General features: G+C 45.7%; 1 protein-coding gene across 3 annotated transcripts in view; it reads right to left on the bottom strand.

Moving 5' to 3' along the window:
* Window positions 1-13,409: 13,409 nt before the first annotated feature.
* Window positions 13,410-19,892, bottom strand: part of SLC38A6 (solute carrier family 38 member 6) — a 38,539-nt gene continuing 32,056 nt past the window's right edge. For all 3 annotated transcript variants that reach the window (XM_048948081.1, XM_048948080.1, XM_048948082.1), the window contains one exon: window positions 13,410-19,368. In XM_048948081.1, the coding sequence (XP_048804038.1) occupies window positions 19,288-19,368 (81 nt within the window). In that variant the 3' untranslated portion in view covers window positions 13,410-19,287. The remainder of the gene's footprint in view (window positions 19,369-19,892) is intronic.

A 19,892-nucleotide genomic window follows, 5' to 3' on the forward strand; every position in this document is an offset into this window, starting at 1 on the left:
ATCCTTTTGATTTGGGAACTGGCTCAGTTAAGCTGGAAAATTCTGTGAGATGTTGCAATAAAAGAGGCTCTATTTTTGCATTAGTTAAAATATGCACACACAGAAACCCCAGCAATACAAAAGCAAGCAAACAAAGAAGTGCTCAGCCCATAAGCTCCAAGCTGCCCAAAATTTCTCATTTCAAGCACAAACAGCAGAGAAACCCTTGGCATCTCTAATAATACAGCAAGCTGCCACCCAACCACAGCATAATATTTCCACTAGGCAGCACATTTTGCTCTGTGAAAGTTAACTGTGGCTTCAGATGCCTAAAAGTCACCTCAATGTGTTGCAGTGTGCTGTAAACTTTGGTATTAATAGTCATATGTCATATATTCACGACAGTTTCTGGATTTGCTTTAGGACTGAAATGCTTCTGGGCAACAAAACCAATTTGCTACCCTCTGTTGTTGTCTTTTCCTGATTCCCTAGAAGGAGTTTCTCACTGAACTTTTCCCTTTCTGGCCTGCTTCTGTGCACGCTGCTTTGCTTTTGCTGTCTGAGAGAAAAGGAGAATCCAGATCTGGGATAGGCTTCAGGCCAGACCAGCTCAGATTTTCCATCCCATCTGTAACTGAGACGCAACAGGCACAGGTTAGGGCTGGGCAGCAGCGCCAACATCAGAAGCCCCATTTCTGGCAGTTTTCTTCTCCAGGTCTGTGTGTGTGATTCATGTTATGGCTTTCAGACCAAATACAGTAAAACTAGTTACCAGCATACGTTCAGACACTGAATCAAAGTTGGAGGGAAGGGTAGGGTTCTCTGCATTCACATGAAGCCTGCATACACTCGCTGGCAGATATTTATAGAGCATGACAGCATTAGCTCTCATCTGCAGTCAAGAAGTGGGATACATTACATGAATTCAGGGCTGCCAGTTCAACATAATTTCCTTTCAACACCATGACCAAATTGCTGCACCTCATTGCCTTGACTTTCACACCTGTGAAATGGGGATAATACTTATCCCTTTAGCAGGAGATAATGTTAAAAACATTACTTAAACTGTTTGTAAAAACGCTCTGGAGAAGCATCGACTCCTTCCTGTAAAATAACTTTATCTGCCCTGGCTGATATTAGACAGGAGGAGCTGAAATCCAAGCCAGGACATTGAGGGGGAAAGGAAGCATAATTTCCTGTTTGCATGGTGCACTCTGAAGAGCATAAAGCTGAGGGACACTGTGAGAAAAGGCTTTTTCAGCCAGTTCCCAGCTTTCACCAGGCTGTGCTCATGCAATGCCACGGTCCTTAACAAAGGCATTTGCGCGGTGTGAGAGGAGAATGCGATCCTTTCACATAAGATCAATTTTCCCTAGATTCCAGAGCAGACATGGTGCTGTGTGCCCCTGTGCAGTGGTACCTTCTGGTCGCAGGACGAACCTGGGTAACAAGCAGAGCACAGCTGAGAAAGCAATGGAAAATCCAGCCAGGCAGGAAGCTTTTCCTTCTCGATCCCTGTGAAGGTCTCCAGGTTTGGCAGGCTTTGTAAACTCAGTAGCGGGAACAGAAAAGGAAAAACCATCGTGTACAATTTTTCTGCGGTCTACAAAAGTCAAATGAATCAAAAAGGTAAGACAGCAAGACATCTGTGATACAAGATTTGTTCTGTGAATGTTTAAAGCATTTAATCACCATCCGTGTGGCTTCCAATTTTGTTTGCTAGGGCTTTATTACTTATTGTGTAAGGTAAAATCACATATATCGCAAGCGCTTTCTGGCTGTGTTCCATATTCTGCTCTCCTTCACTGGTGTGTTTTCCCCTTTGCATGGCTTGGGCAACTCCCCACAGAGCTGCCCATCTGTCCACCTTCCTCTCCTTTCTGCCTTCTGATTTATTACCAGGAATTGTCCGTGTCACAGCAGTGAAGTCCCTGCTGTCACAGTGGGGTCAGCCATGCCTCCTCTTTACATCCACCACCCATAGCACCCTGTCAGAGCTATGCCACCCATCTGCAACCAAGGCACGGTCACTCCATTGGGGCAGATGACCCCAATTCCCACCACCCATGGCTCAGCAATGAGGTGAGCGTACCACTGCTATCATGGTCCCATCCGTTCACCCCCTGTGCCATAGTATAGCTCCTTTTGCATCTCTTCACCCACAGCAATGAAAAGTAGCATTGCTTAGGTTGGTGTGGGAGACCTGGGAGCCACCACAACCTGAGCATGGAGCTCAGATGCCCCCAGCAGCCCCCAGCTCTGCGATCTGCACACAGGACAGGCAAAGGGCAAGTGGCCCAGTGTGGGTCTGCAAATTGCTGGAAAACCTGAAAACAGCCCCTGGTGCTCAGCCTTGTTCAGTCCCATCTAAACCCCTCAGTGTCCTGCTGCAGGCCCAAACCCAAGTTCTCAGCTATGGCTGTTGAATTCCCATTAAATAACTGAGTTTCCTTTAAACTCCATCCAAAACAAGAAGCTTAAGACTTACAGCAGTGTCTCTCAGGACCTATCAGCTCTCCTTTGGTGATATATTTCTTTCTATTGAAGGGAAAATTTCACAATACTTTGCTGCTTCCAGGCACCGTGACCAGAGACAGCGCAGAGCTGCTCTCCCATCATTTCCCCAGGGATTCACACATCCCAGGCTGTGCATTCAACCTTCAGTTTTCTGCTCTTGTTCTAGCCCGTCTGCTAGAATTGATTCAGAGCTGTAGGAAAAAAACATCCTGGGGCAGCCTATCCCATGCTGCACCCACTCCTGTAAAACCCCATCCGGAGCACCACTGGTTCTTATCAGCCATCACACCTTAAAGTATAAAAGGTGTGCCTAATATTAGCCAGGAAACATCGTGATGAAGACCTGGACTTTCTCAGCTAATCGGTATTAATAACTTCCTATGTTTGAAGACAGCCCATAGGAAATGCAGCCTGACTCATCTACCCCGTAATTAGATGAACTCCTCGAAAAAGTGCAGGTGGCTGCACCACAAAGGCACATTAGCCAAGGTGCAGAATATGCTCCTGACCAAAGGGCAGATAACAGCAGCAATAATTTCCTCCGGTGATATAATACAAAAAAGCAGTATTTCTGACAGGTCTGGCATCTGGCTGAGGCTGGAAACTCAAGCAGTCCTTTTCGATTTCTCCCTCTCTCTTTTATCTCGCTCAAGGGAAATCTGCAATACGCACAAAGCCTTGATTTATTTTTTTGCACTCTCACAAATTACTGGAAAATAATTACATAGAGAAATCTCACACACACACGCACAAAAAAAGATATTTGGGCCTTTTGGCTGTTTTGGTTACACCCAGTTTGTGATCCCTACCAAAGATATTTGGTTCCCCTGTTCTCTTTTTCTGCCGAGTTCAGCCATATATCACTTCTATGCACCCGAAGGCCACAGTGTAATGCAATATGAAGCTATGAAGGGGATAAAGTTACATATTCTCCATTGATTTTCCATTGTATCTGTTATCTTTAATGTCAGAACGTGGGTTGGTGCGAGGGCCGGAAGCCTCTGCGCCTCTATGCTGCATGAAAACCATCCTCTGGGGGCAGTTAAAATCAGCTGTGAGGTGCAGGAGAAGACAGGCAGCCCCCAGAGGAGGGAGGAAGAAGGTAGGAGAGGGAAGGGATTAGGGAAGGGGCTGGGAGGCAAGCAGGGCAGGGCTGGCACTGGAAGCAAGGGAAGGAGAAGAGCAAGGGAGAGGAAGCAGGCACTATTGGTGGTAGGCTGGTGGTTGCACTAGATGATCTAAGAAGCCTTTTCCAACCTTAATGATCTTATGGCAGATCTGCCTCAAGGCTTCTTGGCAGAGGACAAATACTTCTTGCTTTCAGAATGAAGAAAGGTGTGAAAAAGAATAGTTTAGTGGTGCATGATGCTGCTGGCACAAATCCCTTCCAGCCCTACCACTGCTGCCTGAGATGCTCAAAGGCCATTGCCCCCCGAACACAGGGCCTTGTGGAGGACAGGCTGAGAGCTGCTGCTCAGCCTGCAGGACATTGATTTCTGGACCCTTTTCCCCAGTCCAGCTGGATTTAAGGCTGAGCACAGCGCTGGGGAGTGAGGAAGAGGAGCAGGCTGGGAGGATGCAGCCACACAGAGGGCTGGCAGCTTGCAGCCCAGATGGACTCAATTGCACTGGGACGAGATGTTAACATTCACTCCCTAACAAGCTTCTCAAATCATGTTTTTTAAGGTCGTGTGTTAACAGAAAACAACTGTTCAAATTTAGCAAGTTCCAGCACCACTCTCACCCTCATTACGCTGCAGGAGTGAGAAACACCGCTGTGATTCAATCTCCATTCCTCTTACATAGGGTCAGAGCAGTTTGCCATGCAGGCAGCTGCCTTGCATGGTCTCACCTGGGTCATCCTGGTGGGATTTGCCCCCTCCCACCCAGGAGGGCTTCCCATCTATCAGTAGAGCTCCATCATCTCCACTCTACAGTTGCTGCTGGTAACCCTGGAGTGTATTTTTAAGATCAAAATTCTTCTGAAGGACAAGAAACCTGCTCGTCTTCACCTGACCTTTACTGCTCTGCATACTCGTGCTGACATCTGTGACTAATCTGTGATCTATGAAACCAAGCTGTGACCAATACAGAAAATCTTGATGAGAGCCTTGCCTGGATCACTAGCAGGCTCCCCAGCCTTGCTTAGGGAAGCTGCCCTGGAACAGCCACCTCTGGCTATCTCCATGGGTGACATTTTGGAGTAAGCATCCCACCCCAAGTGTGAGAGGCTGTGCCCCAGAGGGCAGTGGGCACAGAACAGGCTGCCCAGGGCAGTAGGTATGGCCCTGAGTGCCAGAGCTCAAGGAGTGCTGGCACACCACTCAGAAACGTGAAGTTTGGGAAGTCCTGTGTGGTTCGACTCATAGAATGACCTGGGTTGAAAAGGACCACAATGCTCATCCAGTTCCAACCCCCTGCTATGTGCAGCGTCGACCAACCAGCAGACCAGGCTGTCCAGAGCCACATCCAGCCTGGCCTTGAATGCCTCCAGGGATGGGGCAACCACAGCCTCCTTGGGCAACCTGTTCCAGTGCATCACCAAAAGGGTCACGACTCAATGACCCCTGTGGTTCCATCCCAACTCAGGGCATCCTGTGATGCTATGGGGATGTACACCAGGCTCCTTCGGGGCTGCCTGGCTCCATGTGAGTGCACACGTGCATGCGCTGCACAGCGGGGCCCCGCTCCTCCTTTAAACAGCCAATTAAAGCCTACTTTGGCACTTAGCACACGACAGCAGCTTGCAGCACTTAAGCTGCTTAGCACAGTGTGAATTTAATTTGATAAAGGGGCAACTAATAAAGATCTTGGAAGGCCGGTTAAAGTTCATTAAGCTTTTCCTTTCAAGGTACATTTCCCTCCCGTGCTCACGTCTGTATTTTTAAAGCCACGTAATATCCTGCCACCAGAAAAAGGTGCCTGTGTCACATCCCGACAGGGTACATTTAAGGTTCTGCTTCCTGAGTCATCTCAGGCCTCGATTCTTTGCCCAGAAATGTACAGAAAGAGGAGAGCACGTTGGGTTCGTGCAGCTTCTGCAAGGGGAGCTCAGCTCCTGTCACACTACGCTCCATCCATCCTATTTCTTCTGTGCAACCCGTGGTTCCAGATGGCTTTCATAAACAGATGAGGAGGCTCCTCTGAGTTCACTGGCTTAATGAAGCCCGTATGGCTGACTCATGTAATAAGTATTTAATCATGCTGATGAAAATCATTTTCAAAACTTCCCACCACACACAGTGCCATTCCCTGCACAGCCGTGGAGCTGATAACACAACAGCACAGCCAAGGAGCCTCCAGTCACCAGCGCTTGCTCAGGTGCCATGACTCTCATTATGGAGCTATAAACGTGCACAGGCATCTGTGTATCATCACCATTCTTTGCAAACAAATCACCCACAGAAGTGCCACAGAGTTTTTCAAGCTCCTCATTCTCTGGGCAGCTGTTTCAGGGGTCACTCATAGGTTAACACTTTGGTGTTTATATTTTCTCATTGGTTTCAGTGTGTGCTCTCAAATGCCCATGCCTTAAAAACTGGCCGAGTTTAAGTGGTCTCCATTTGCAAACAAAAGAATGCCAAAATACCTTGCAGATACTGAGTCACCTCTAGCTGGAGTTGATTCCTCTTGTCTGCAGAAGTCCTCAATGCTATGAAGAATGTGGACCTTCATCATTTCCAGAGCACAGATCTAAATGAATGCATCTAAGTCCATCACATGGCAACTACGGTGCTGTTGTCACCCAGATCATCCTGCATGGGCTGGAAGAGTCAGTGTCAAGGGTTGCTGACTCATGCAGGCTGCATGTGGCTCTGGGCAGTCTGGTTTGGTGGTTGGCAACCCTGTCCATGGCAGGAGGTTGAAACTAGATGATCATTATGGTCCTTTTCAATCCAGGCCATTCTATGATTCTATGAAGATCTGAATTTCTTGGGGGAAAGGGTCCAGAACCATTAACTCCTAGGGCTGGATTCACATCCTCACGTTTGTGCTTACAACAGGCTCATTGCTGCTCAGCAGGCCAACGTGCCTGAGAGCTCTGCAAAGAGGAAGAAGATGAACATGCTATCATGGTATGCCCAGGAACTGCTCCATTCCTCATGATTGACTGAATTGCCCTTAGTGCAAAGTAGGTGCTTCTATCCATAGCTGTTCTTTGGTGGTTCGCATTCAAAGCTTCAAGACTGGAAAGTCTTCTGGTTAACTTCAACTTGTACTCCTGTAGCACTCAGACACACGCAGCTGCAAATAACTGGGGCATTACGGTCTTACAGGCTTGATAATGAGATCCAGAGTCCACTTTGCACAAGTGCATCATCCTCCCATGCATGGGCTTACAAAGTTTGGAGCTGCAGGATAAAACTCTGCAAGTAATGGCTTTCCACACCTCTTCTCGCCTTTCACTTCAGAGCACCCAATAAAGATGTTGCTGTGATTGTTCAGAACACCTTAAATAAAACTGGAACAGCAGAGAGATCTCAATTTCCACATTTATGACTTCAAACTTCAGAGCTAAACGACACCAAAAAGAGAGTTTAATGCCCATAAATCCTTCAGGGCCACCTGATTCATGACTCAGCCCAAGTGCCCAAGTCCCCAAGAGTCAGGAGGACAACTCTTTAAAACACCGTTTGCTGTTATCACTGGAAACTTTAACCCACTGGTTTCACACTCGGAAGGTTTAAGCTGCAAATGGCAGGTTAGGATTTATGTGCTCCTCTGAACAAAATACGTCAGGGTGGGAAAACTTGACCTGACAGATTTGAGACACGCCTGCCATAAATAACCAATTGATCGGCTGACTAGCAAAGCCATTAGCAGGCGTGAGGTGCCTGCTGAGGTTCAGACACCACATAAAATGCTGGAGGTGCCAGCAAAATGGACACAGCAATTGGCCATGCAGTCATCTGCTTACAAGCTGCCTGTGAGGGCTCGTGAAAAATGGGGTGGCTTTCATCTCATCCTCTTGACATCACGGCTCTGGTGCTGGGATCCAGACTGTCACAGGCAAACGGGGAAGAAAAGAGAGACAAAATGAAAGCTTCATTCTTGAGCAGTAAATCATCCGCAGGAGTAGAACTATTTCGAATTAAGTTGGAGAACCTGCCTTGACAGTTGCAGGCAATGAGTCTTTTCTGCTGTAAATCATCACAGCTGCCAAATGGCACCGGTGAGCCTGAGCTAATGGGGCTTTCCACCCCATGAAAAGAGGCAGCAGCAGTCGTAGGAGGAGGAAATTTGACATCCCTGATCATAGGCTGTCAGATGAAATGACCAGGAGTTATGTTTTACTGTCTGAGAATGGACTTGGCCAAGCTCTAGTCCCCCCATTTTATCACCACCAAGGTACATATCTGCATACAGCCTCTGTTCCAACAAACTCTCCAGCAGTGCAACCTGCAGGACAGTGAGCATCGCTGGAGCAAGGTCTCACCCTAGGCTCCAAGTCTGTGCCCAGAACCCATGGCCTTCCTTTCATCAATGCATTCAAAACACCAAGGGTTGGCTTTACTGGCAACTGGTGTCCTCATGCTGGTTTGGGAGGAAGCTTCTGGGATCTTAGTTCCAAGAAGGCAGCCATTGGATCGCACTTCTGGAAGAAGGGAACAGGTATTGCTTGCTCTGTTCCCAGTGAGTTTGGTTAGTCCTGCCCTTCCAATGCTTTCACCACAACATTCACCAGCAAGGTGAATTCTGCAGTGCCCCAGGCCTGCTGGGAAAGGCCTTCCTCTTGCTTGCTTGGGCCTTTAGGCATCTTAGACTTGTGCTTTTATGACATGACAGAGTGAACAATGACCCCGCATTCACTTCTCAGCTACTGAGTGCTCAGCCCAGCTTCCCTCCTTGGTAGCTTCTGTCTTTCTCCCTTTGCACTGCCCAGGTTTTGGAAACCTAACACTGCATTCTGCACAAATATTTTGCTACAGGAGAGAAAGTTCTTGGTTTTGGAAGTGACATTTTAGTGCACCCAGTGCAAATGTTTATAAATACATACCTGCACACAGACACAGCTCTTGTCAAAACACATTCAAAGGATACCTAGGTTCTTTCGTGTATTACATACTCGGGGTGAAAATAACCAGCTATATTTAACCCAGATCCAAGCTTAGCCTAAATTATTGTAAAGGTCAATTAAAGAACAGAAAATCTCACTAGCAAAGAGGTAAAAAGCTCCCATCCATCTGCCATTCCACGAGCTTTAACAGAACCAAATCACAGAACAAAAAATTGCAATTAAGTAGGATCTTATATAAAACTTGGTGACAACTCCAAGTTTCTGTACCTGCCAAGGCCTGAATGCAGATGACTGAATTTGGCCTACAGCAGTTGATGGAAACTCCATCACTCACTGCGCTGATGTAGTTGTTTGGAAACCAATGGCTCTTGGCAGAGAAAACACATTTCAGCTTCTGTTGAATGACTGCACACATGATGAGCAGAAGATAGGCCAATAGCCGGCTTTCAGATCTGGATTATGTTTTGGCTGGGACTTAAAGTTCAGGTCTGGGGCCAAACGAAGGCTAGAATTTAACCTGAAACATTATCCTGAAATCACATGGACTCCTCTCCTCAGGTATTGGACCCGGTGGAACCCAGAGATATTTTCTCTCTTGCAACCACTAGCCTGCTCGTTTGGCAGGCGCTGCAGTGCTTGCTGCATTCCTGTTCTTTGGCCCTATATGAGTCAGTTCTGGAAAACTCTTATTTGACCACAACTGGAAAAGAAAAAAACTTTAAAACAAAACATAAAAATACACGAAAATCCCAAGCCCAAACCCACAGATCAAATTTGTCAGGCTGGTTGGAACCACAAAGCCTAGATTTCCACACCAGCAGCCTGCACGAGTCCAGCAGCCCCCACAAGGACCGCCAGCAGCCGGGGGGCTCATGGGGCTGGGACCCCCCTGCAGGTACCCAGCTGGAGCCAGGGAATGATGGGCAGCCCACAGCCAGCCGAATCCCCTTACAAACACCGGGGTTTGTTCTCTGGTCGCCTCGAAAAGCTATTTCCAGATCTTAACTAAATACCTTCCTTCAACCTCAGAGCACCTCCCCAAGTAAACATAACCACCTCCCAGGTTTGGGCCGTATGCAGGAATGGTATTTAGTGCAGGTCACAGCTTAAAATGCCATCAAAAATATCTGGAAGGGCAGGCAGGGTTGGGCTCTGCCATCAGCGGTGCGGTGAGGACACCTCAGAGTGTCTGCTGAGGTTGGGTGGGTGATGAACACCAAAACATTTGTGCAATCAGCAGAAACAAACCCCTGGCTCTGCTCCTCGCTGATTCTCACCATGTCCTGCACACTGGGAACCCATTAGAAAGGCAGCAATGGAAAACCTGGGAAGCGAATCGAAGTGAAGAAAAGCCCTTGGTGTAATTTTACAGCGTGTGAAAGACTTAAAGCAAGAAACACAACCAGATGCCACAAGGAAACTACTTCCAATTAGTTCTGCTTTGTGTTATACCTACTGATGAAAAATAAAAACAAATTTATTCTGTCAACAGCTCTATCTATAGCATAATCCTTAAATGAACTCATCCGTCAAACTGGTCTCCTCTGGCAAAACACATTACAATCCCTGTTTCTCAGCTGTGGGAATCAATCATCTGTTTCCCAAACCCATTGGTCAACATCTCGGGAACCCAATATATTTTTATTGCGCTGAACAAGCCAGTTGCAAGGCACCAACTTCACCACACCACCAATGCACGGCGTGCCCATCTGTGAGCAAACTCTGCTATTTCTATTAAATCATCTATTAAAAGTGTAATGCAGCCCCGGGAGTTTCTTGCAGATGTATCAGCACAGACAGACAAACTGCAGCGGAGGTTTTAGCTGAAGCCACCTCATGGAGGTTTATTACTTAGATGTATTTTAACTGTTAGAATAATAACTATTATGAATTTCAGTGGGAATCCCTCAAAATAATCTACACTGTTGCTGTCAGTGCAGAAATCCAAGGAGACGTGTTAAGGACACCTGGGTCTTACTGTCTGTGCTCAGGTTGGGTATTAGGAAAAATATTTTCTCTTAAAGAGTGGTGATGCAGTGACACAGCTGCACAGGGAGTGGTGGGGTCACCATCCTGGAGGTGTTCAAGTGCCATGGAGATGTGGCATTGAGGGATGTGGGCAGTGGGCATGGTGGGATGGGCTGGAGTTGAGTGTGGGGATCTTGGAGGTCTTTTCCAACCTGAATGACTCTCTGGCTTTTGCTGCTCTTGGTGTTAGAAGAGCAGCAATATCCTGCCACAGCCTTTGGTTCAAGAGAAACTCCCATCATCCCCCATGGATTTCATTTACCTGGGATATTTGGAATGTTTTTTTCTTACCAGGTTTGATGTTTTTTGATGTTAGGTTTTACCAATGGCTAAACTCTTCAGAGAGATGTAAATAACATTTCCTTGAAGCCTCGGGTGCACACAGAGCTCTCTCCCCACCAATGGGCAGAACTCGTTGCTTAATACGATTGGCTAGGGTCAACAAGAGAAGCACATGGACCCCTAAAAGCACCATGGGAAGCTGACCAAGTAACAAAGCCTAATGTTTTACTCACATTTTTAACAACATTAGAGTTTACTGAATGGTTGGGCCAGCAGCAGATTGGAGAAAATTAAGGCATGCCTGCAGCGTGGCAACCAACCTCTTCCAGCGTGAAGACTGAGTGTGGCCAAACTCCAGGGACCTGTGTGCCCACTTCAACAGGTATGAAGTCTGTGCTGTAGGGGCCCACTGATGCACTCAGAGATCAATACATTTCACTGCAGAGACAAAGGATTCATTTTGTCAGTTTCGTGCCTCCAGCATCAACATCCTTGGGAGGAATGAAAAGCTGCCAGCAGGGCAGGCTGAAAAACAAAGCAAACAAGATACCCGTGATTGGAGAGCCCATCCATCTCCTTGCCCTCACTGGCTCATCATTCAAAAGCAAATGAAGCTACGGAACTATGGCATCACCAAACGCAAGCATGGAAACCCTGAGTCAGCCCCACACTGTGTGTGTGGTTTCACAGGATGCACTGAACACACCTTTGCTTTGCTTTGCTATGACTAAGGTCTGCTCTACAACCACAAAAGACGAATTTTTGTCTTTGAAGATGCAATTTTGTCTACTGGCACAAGCTTACAGCCTAAAGCTTCTACATGGATACCAGGTGTAGCTACCTCATACTGTGCCACTCATGAATATGAGAGCAGATACTTGAATTGAGTGGAGACATTTGCACCCTGAGGAGCTGCCCTGACTGCTCATGCCCCTCACAGCCCCAAAGCTGTTGCTCATCCCCACTATAAATAAATATCCCCCCAACCCTCCTCACCCCCCAGTCCCCAGTGGGGCACCAGCTGCTTCACCCCCAGCAGGACATCAGGCCCTGAGCCCTGGGACATCCCAGCTGGCTCTCCCAGAGGCACCGGCAGATTAGCAGCTCTATTTTTCAAGCTGCCCCTATAGCTTTCATTCAGTTTGCAGGAATTCCAGGCAAGTTGGCAGGGCAAGCAGGTCTATATATAAACCCCAGTGGCCATTTCGTCAAGTAAAGCGTGATGAGCAAATGGCCTCAGTACCTGGAATGCAGCTTTGTGCAACTGACAGGTCAGCAAAGCAGCTGATATCTCTCCTCGCAGCACAATGGGGATAGCACAGATTCCATCAGCACTATTTTTTTCCTAACCTGCTGTGCACTAAGAAATTTATTCTAGGAACATTAGGGAGCAGGGGGGTAAAAATAGATGTGCAGGTTCAGCAAATCTCTCTCTACTCCTTGCACTTCAACTTTTTTTGCAGAGAATGGATGCAGAAAGTCGTGCTGAGCTCTGTGTTCAGCAGTTCCAGGGAAGGACACAGCTGCTCTGCAGGTTCCCGGCAGCCTGGGCACTTCTGTGCTTGCAATTCAAACTGGAAAGATGGGTTTCAAAGATGAGGAATTTCACTCTGTGAAATATCAACCTCTGGAATATTAAAATTTGCAGAAGCACTGCAGCTCAGATACTTTCTAACAACCTCATTTCAGCAAATGGCTTCTAGAGAGCTCTTCTATCAGCACGCCCTACCAGCTGGGGAAACGCCACCTAATGCCCTGCTTCTGGATCAGGCATGAAACAAAAGGACAGAGGACAGAGCCAAACTGAGTAGGACAGAGGGCAGCAGGGCCTGAGGTTTTTCTGGCTCTTGGCTCCAGCCCTGCAGCATCTGAGCCCTGCAAACTACATCCGGGATCCCTCCACCATCCCCACGTGTAGAATCATAGAATCACAAAGGTTGGAAAAGACCACTAAGATCATCTAGTCCAAGCGTCAACCCATCCTTGCCGTGCCCACAAAATGTGAAAATCCCAATATCAAATGCAACTACCTGGGAGGGAGGCTCCAGCATGGACCCAGTCTCCAAATTTCTCCACTCTCCTCTGGCCAAATCCTTCATTTGCTACATGACAAAATGGAGCCCTAATTTCCACACTGGTCTCCAGAAAAGTAGTTCAACAACCTGGGCCAATCAGACTCCCATAGATCATATAAATCTAGTGCCTTTGATTATTACATCATGCCAGAAAACTGAAATGCAAGTCAGATGGTTAAGGCATTACTGTGAAGACTCAACAATGCAAACCTCCCCAAAATGTTTGCTGCGCTGACAATAGGAGTGTGACATCATGTGCAAACAGGCCTTAAATCTAAACCAGGTGCAGTGAGCTGCCTGGCTTCCCAGGGCTGCTGCGTGAACCACGAGCCTGCAAGTGGCAATGCTGGAGGCAAGAGGAAGGCCAAGCCAGGACAGAACTCATTCAGCAGCACCAGCAAGTATGAGCAGCTGCCGCAGGGCAGCACCAAATTCTGCATCACATATGAAAAATGCAGCTGTGGGGCCATTTGTACCAATTCTAGTTGGGGGGAATTTTATAAATGAGATACAAATTTGCTGATGCTCGTTTCCATGCAATGAGCACGCTTCCATTCTTCTACCTCTGTTATCAAGTCCATAGCAGAGTAATGAGGTTGGTCCATACAACTGCCCTGTTCAGGACTGCCTCATACTGAAGGGTTTAGGGGTGCGTAACACAAAGGTTGGCAGCCAGGACAGCTGTCAGGGAGCACAGTAGGCCCTTCCCTTCCATGATGCTGTGGTTGCCAGTTTCCTCAAGCAGTCGTCCACCTTTCCTTGGCCATGGAGATGCTACAGCCTGAGCTGGGGTAACAGCAACAAATTTGCACTTCTGGAACCGACAGCAGAGCGCAGCGTCGGCTTCACTTTGCTTTCCACACTATGCACAGGAAGCAAAGATGAGCAGCAAATGAGTTATGCAAACACTGTTCTTTATTTTCTGTTTTTCTTGGAACACGCCGCGGCTGCTCCATTGAAATCTGTGGGAGGAAGAACTCGAAACAGGAAATGCATGGCACACAGATCAGATGTTCACGAGGTATTTTTTACATACAGATGGCTTCTTTTAAAAAAGAAAACTTCAATTCCACATTAAGCACAGTTGAATGATCACTTTTGAAACACAAATACTAAAAACATCACCACAAACTGTAAAAATTAGGCAGCTCTTTTTCAACAGTGGAAACTGTCTCTCAGTGGCAGTCATTGGGAAGTAGATGTGTCCCAAAGCTCCATGGAATGCAGAACAACTATAATGAATGCTTTCAACATCAAAGGCAATGTAAAACAATGATTCTGTGTTAAGTGTTAAATCTAATTAGGAGAGCAGTTCTACAGCAATCAGTGTTATTGTAACTCCTGGATTGACCTAAAGCTGAAGCTTTAATTAGAGTGCATTAGGATGCCCACTACTGAGCTAACGTTAATCTTCATTTCTGCACGTAGGGACAGTTGGAAACAACGTGATTAATCTTCATGTCTTTGCAGGGATGCATTGGTACAATGTCCACCTCCTCCTACCGTTTATAGGAAGCAAAATAAAGAAGCCAGGCTGCTGAATTTGCAGAATTCCAAATTCAGAACCTCACTCTGGCTCTGTAAGAGCGTTGGAGCCAGCTCAACACACCTGTGTTCAAGGTGAAATAATCACTTGTATCCAGAACAGGCACAGCTCTGTCCTCACATGTTGTGTGCCTTGCTGAATCTGCATGATGATGCTAATGAAAATTGCCATATTCCATAGAGATAATCCTAAAAATTAATTTCATGAAATTATTTTTTAAAAGATTGGCCATTTTGGATCAGGCCTATAGGCCCAGGTCTATAAGCTGCTCTACTGCTGCCCAATGGAGGTACACACAGGCAGATGGTTCCTCCAAGTCCTCTCAGCCTCCACGAACTGCTGGGTTCAGAGCACTGATTTCCAGATCCTTACCACGAGGACCGTTTGTGCACAGTCAGAAATACAGCAATAAAGAACAAGCCTGCATCCTCTCCCATGCGAACAACAAGTTTACAAGCAGGGTGGGATGTAACATCTGCCCTAGCAGCTCAAGCACAGAGATCTTGTTGCACCGTTGTGCCTCCGTGCTCAGGGGAAGGTGAAGAGAGGGGCAGAGAGGAGAGGATGGTATCACAGAGGTTCGGTTTACACTGCACAGGGACATGAGAGAACTTTAAACAAACTGCAGTGAAAATCAGTATCGAGATGCTTAAAAAGAAGGGAATAAACAGTGAGCACTGAGCACAATGCACACACAGGCTGTAAGCACTCTGTGTGCAGTGCTCCCTTCTGCAATGCTGTTTATAAGAGACACCACCAGCCCAGCTAACCACAGTGCATCTGAAACCTGAGCAGCCTTTACATGGGCACAGAATGGAAAGAGGAGAACGAGAGAAAACAAATCAAAGGCTACTGACTCATTTTCATCTCTCACATTGTTCTCCTCGTGCAGCTGGGGAAAGGCAACCTTTCCAAGCCAGGTCAGACATGCTAAGGGATCCTTCTAGCTGAGGCTTCAGAAAATAAGAAGGTATACACATAATAAAGCAGAACCACTGAAATGCACCAATTTGGAAATATAACAACAACAAAAAAAAACTGTATACAAGTTTAAAGAAAAATATATTTAAAAGCATGTGAGTGTGAGAGTGGAGCTCAACAGAACTCATGCTTGTGTACTGCTGTAGTGAAACCCTTACAGGACATAATGCACAAACAGTCTGGGGAAGACTGAGACTAAAAATAGTGTCCTTACTCTGCTTCTGAATTGTGGAAAACAAATGCACCTTTTCCTAAATTCAGCAGCAATATTTCTCTCCTTCTGCCCCTCTCCTCAGGTTTTAAGTTACGCATCATAGGACCCTCTTAAAAGCAGCAGCATTTCTCTTTTGCAAATGGAAGATAACAGCGTTCTGCAAACCGGTGTGCTTCCATCCCTTCTGCACCACAGCCAAAATGTAATAATAGAGCTCCAGCAGAGGTGCGAATTGCTTCCCTTCATCCTCACGGAACATTAACTTCACACACTGGTATTCATCAGCCCAATGCTACCTACCAGGGCAGTCAGTTAACAGCCTGGCTCATGTACCCAGAGCTTAAAACCAATAATGCAGTAATTTCCATAGCATTACAGGAATCAGCTGTAAAACCTACGCCTTATTTCAAGCATTTTCTCAGCCCCATCTTTCAACATGATGCACACAAACCCAACTGTGCAGACATAGGGGATTGCAGGGCAGGGCAGACTCAGTTTTTTTCTCTGGGAGAAACAAAGAGCAAAAGCTCAGCAGAATCTTGCCAACTTTCTGTACCTTCACAGATGATGTAAATCTTCCACATTAAGTCCTGCTGTTCAGAGTTTAAAATAAAGTGCCTGCAATGATGTCTTACAACTACTATTCAATAGTAAGCTGCGAGACCGTGATATATGAGAAACAGTTTTCATAAAACCTCACAATTCTAAGAAATATTCTTCCTAATTTCTAGCATCTTACAAAATATATCTACAGTTCACTGATGTGAATGTAAGGTCTCCTGTTTTCCTAAGTTTTGGTTCAGTTAGAAAATCATTTCCTGATCTGCAGCTATCACTGATTTCTCAAGGTACACTTCATATGAAATAGATACTCAGGTTTTTGCACTGCTGCCAGAGATGCTCTGCCTGACAGAAACCCCACAGCCAACAAAGCCTGGGAGCACAAAGCTATCAGAGGGCAGCCACAGGCATGAGGGGCTACACCTGATTATCAAGAACTGAAAAGGAAGGGTGAACTGCAAGGACAAAGGCAAGATGGACAGCCCCAATCCCTGATACTCACACAGTGCTGAGAAACTGTCTGATCAACCCCTTGATCACAGGAGGCCAGACAGCTCTCAAGTTAGAAGCATCTCAAGTGCACAAAGATGGAGAGTGAGGTTTGTGAGAAAAACACTGATCTAATGGCTGCTGTGGCCTTAAAAAGGCCATCCTCCTTCCCTTCCCCATCTCCAAGAGAGCTCACTTTGTTCAGTTTTTGGCAGATAACTCATCATCTTTCCAGGTTTTCTGCTAGTGAAACTGAGCAGGAGCCACCACTATGCCAGTGCCATAGGAGTGGTGTGAGTGTCTACCCAGGAGTGGACATGCTGTTTCTGGTAGTGACCTCACCTTGTGTCATGAAACCCCAGGTAGAAACTTTGTGATAAAAACACCTGCAATCTTTTCCAGAATACAGTGTACTGACTTATAAAGAATGGGGATCCTAACAAAACTCCTGAATTAGTTCCTATGCCTCATCACTCGAGTCTATTTCTGCATTAAACTCCTAAGCAGAAGAACATTCCTCAGGCAAAAGGATTCCTGAAGCAGTACCAACTGCACACTAACACCACCTGGGTGCCTGCAGGCCATCTATCAAAAAGGAAAAACATCTTACGGATCCCAGAGTTGAGTGATCTGCTGGCACTGAAGTCAGAGAAGGCACAGCTTGCCAGCTCAGGAACAGAGATGGTGGTTCCAACTCTGCTATTTTCTGTTCCTCCCTATTACACAGGGAAGGATCAAGCGCATTCTCTCTGGGTTATGTTGAATTTGGCACATCTTTTTCTGGAGAGCCCAGTGCTCCCTGCAGCCACTGGCACAGGCAGCCACGCTTTCCCAAGGCAGTCAGCTTACAAGTGAAGTCCTTCCAAGCTGAAATCAATCTTCAGGTTGCTCTACAGCCACCAGCAGTGAGGAGCTGAGTTACCAGCTATTGTGACAACATTAACAAAAATTAAAAATCAATACTTGAAAGACTGAATGCTGCCTCTCCTGCATCATGGGAAAATATGACTGTTTATGCAAGAAGTGCCTTTGGGAACGGCACAGATACGATTTTGCTGTAGCTTTATTGCTCACCTTTAGTTTCTGGCCCCAGTTTTGCACAGGAACTTAAGACAGACAGACCTGCTGCTAAGAGGTTAGAAATGTCAGTTTCTAGGGCGTCTTCCGTATCTCAAATGAGAAAACATATGTCAACATACTAACAGAACTGTTTCAACAGGATTTTCTAGCTAGAGTCAACTAATTTACTGTTCACCTTACGGACTGAAACATTTCCATAAATGTCATACACTAGCTTCTTTCATGTTACACAAATGAATTAATTTACTATGTTTCATTTGTATTTCATTCCAATTCTCAGATGTAAAAGTGCTAAGCTAAATTAAAAGAAATACTGCATCTGGAAATAATGAAGAATTTTCCCACTCTCTAAATCTTGCCGTTCGAGTCTGAGGTCTGATTTCTGAACTTTACATAAGGCATTTCTGCGGAGGCTTAACTTCTTCAGGGTATAAAGTCTCTCAAGAGATTAGGCTATTCTAAAGACATCAGACTCCATCTGATAGTAGCAAATTTAAGGAAGCTTACCATGATATTAGTAGAATGAAAGCAGTGGCTGATATGAGGGACTTCTGTGGTGGGCACCCCATACCATATGTAACAAAGCCCAGCTGGTGTTGAAAACTGCATTCACGATTCATTTAGACAGAAAAAAATTGCAATTACAAAAGGGTGTGTGAATGTTTCGAGATTTGGGGTAAAATCAAGGTTCCATAAACATAAAATCTCCTTTGCCTTTAGGACAGCAGAATGCCACCTTTCAAGTCCAAATGTACAGCAGTACATAAAACAGATACGTTCTACTTCAAATAGGAAACACTGGTAGAAATGGGAGTGAGAGAGAAAAAGAAAAGTCTCCCACTGGCAGGAATACTGAGGTAATTTGAATAATACTGAATTAACTGAAAGTGATCAGTTATTAACTACAAACAGAATCACTAATGCTGCAAGAACTTATTATGCTGGATGGGCAAAAGCTGCTCATTTAAAAATTACTTCAACATGATTCAAGTACACAGGAGGTATAAAACAAGAATACATTTCTCATGATGTGCCCATTAAACTGGACTAAGATGGCTGGCCTCTGAATATATATTAGGATAAATTAGGGTAAACACTTGGAATCAGTCAGTTCCTAATATCAACTGGCTGAAATTTTGGAAATCATAAAGCAACAGCAGTCTTCTAAGCAGTCTGCAGTCTGCTAAGATAATATGCTATATGCACATCACAACTGATTTAAAATCCACCTCATTCTCTTTAAAAGAAAAGTTGTCTTAAGGTTCTGCATTCATTCACCACGTGCTCCAAACCATCTTTGTGCAGCAGGAATTATCAAGAGATCTTTGTACCTGCCACAAGAGCATCATTAAGAAGTAGTATTTTAGACTCAAGAGTAATGAAGGAACATCACCAACAGGCTGAAAAAGTGTTATTTCTTCTGAAGATGGTTGCTGTCAGTGCTTTCTGTAGGCTGTCCGTATCTCTGGGTCTTGCTGTCCTCCTGAAGCCCACTTTGGAAAGTAACCACATGGCATCACTGATTAATCCAGTTGAGGATTATCAGAATTAAACTGAGCAGACCAACACAAACGCCAAAAATAAGCAATGCACATGCCTGTGAAGAAAGAAGGAAAAAATCTGTATCACTGAAAATAAAAAAAACTGTGTAAGAACAGGTTTAAACGGTGTGTTTTAAAACAGTCTTTCATGCTGCAAATTAGTCTTCAAACACAAGGTATTTGCTTAGAATGAAATGAAACTAAGTCTGCTCAAGGATAGTTTCACTGGGCTCTCTCACAATGGTTTGGTTCACTTGCACTGTTCCCCTGAGAACTGTACAGGTCTGCTTGAATAAACACAACTGTGAATGAATGAAGGAAATTAATATGTATTTTATTCAAAATGGTTGAAAGACCATCATCACTGGATTTTCTTTCAGGTTCCCTGTTTCATCAACATGAGAGCAGTCCTACGAGTCATAGCAATGGCAGATGGTCACAGCATAGGCACTCTCACCGTTTTTAGGACGAGAGGTGACACCTTTCAGTTGTAGCAGGGAAGATTCAGTTTGGATATTAGGAAAAATTCCTTCTCAGCAAGAATGGTGATGCAGGGGCACAGCTGCCCTGGGAGTGGTGG

The sequence above is a fragment of the Lagopus muta genome, chromosome 6, assembly GCF_023343835.1.
Source record: "Lagopus muta isolate bLagMut1 chromosome 6, bLagMut1 primary, whole genome shotgun sequence".
NCBI classification, from domain to species: Eukaryota; Metazoa; Chordata; class Aves; order Galliformes; family Phasianidae; genus Lagopus; species Lagopus muta.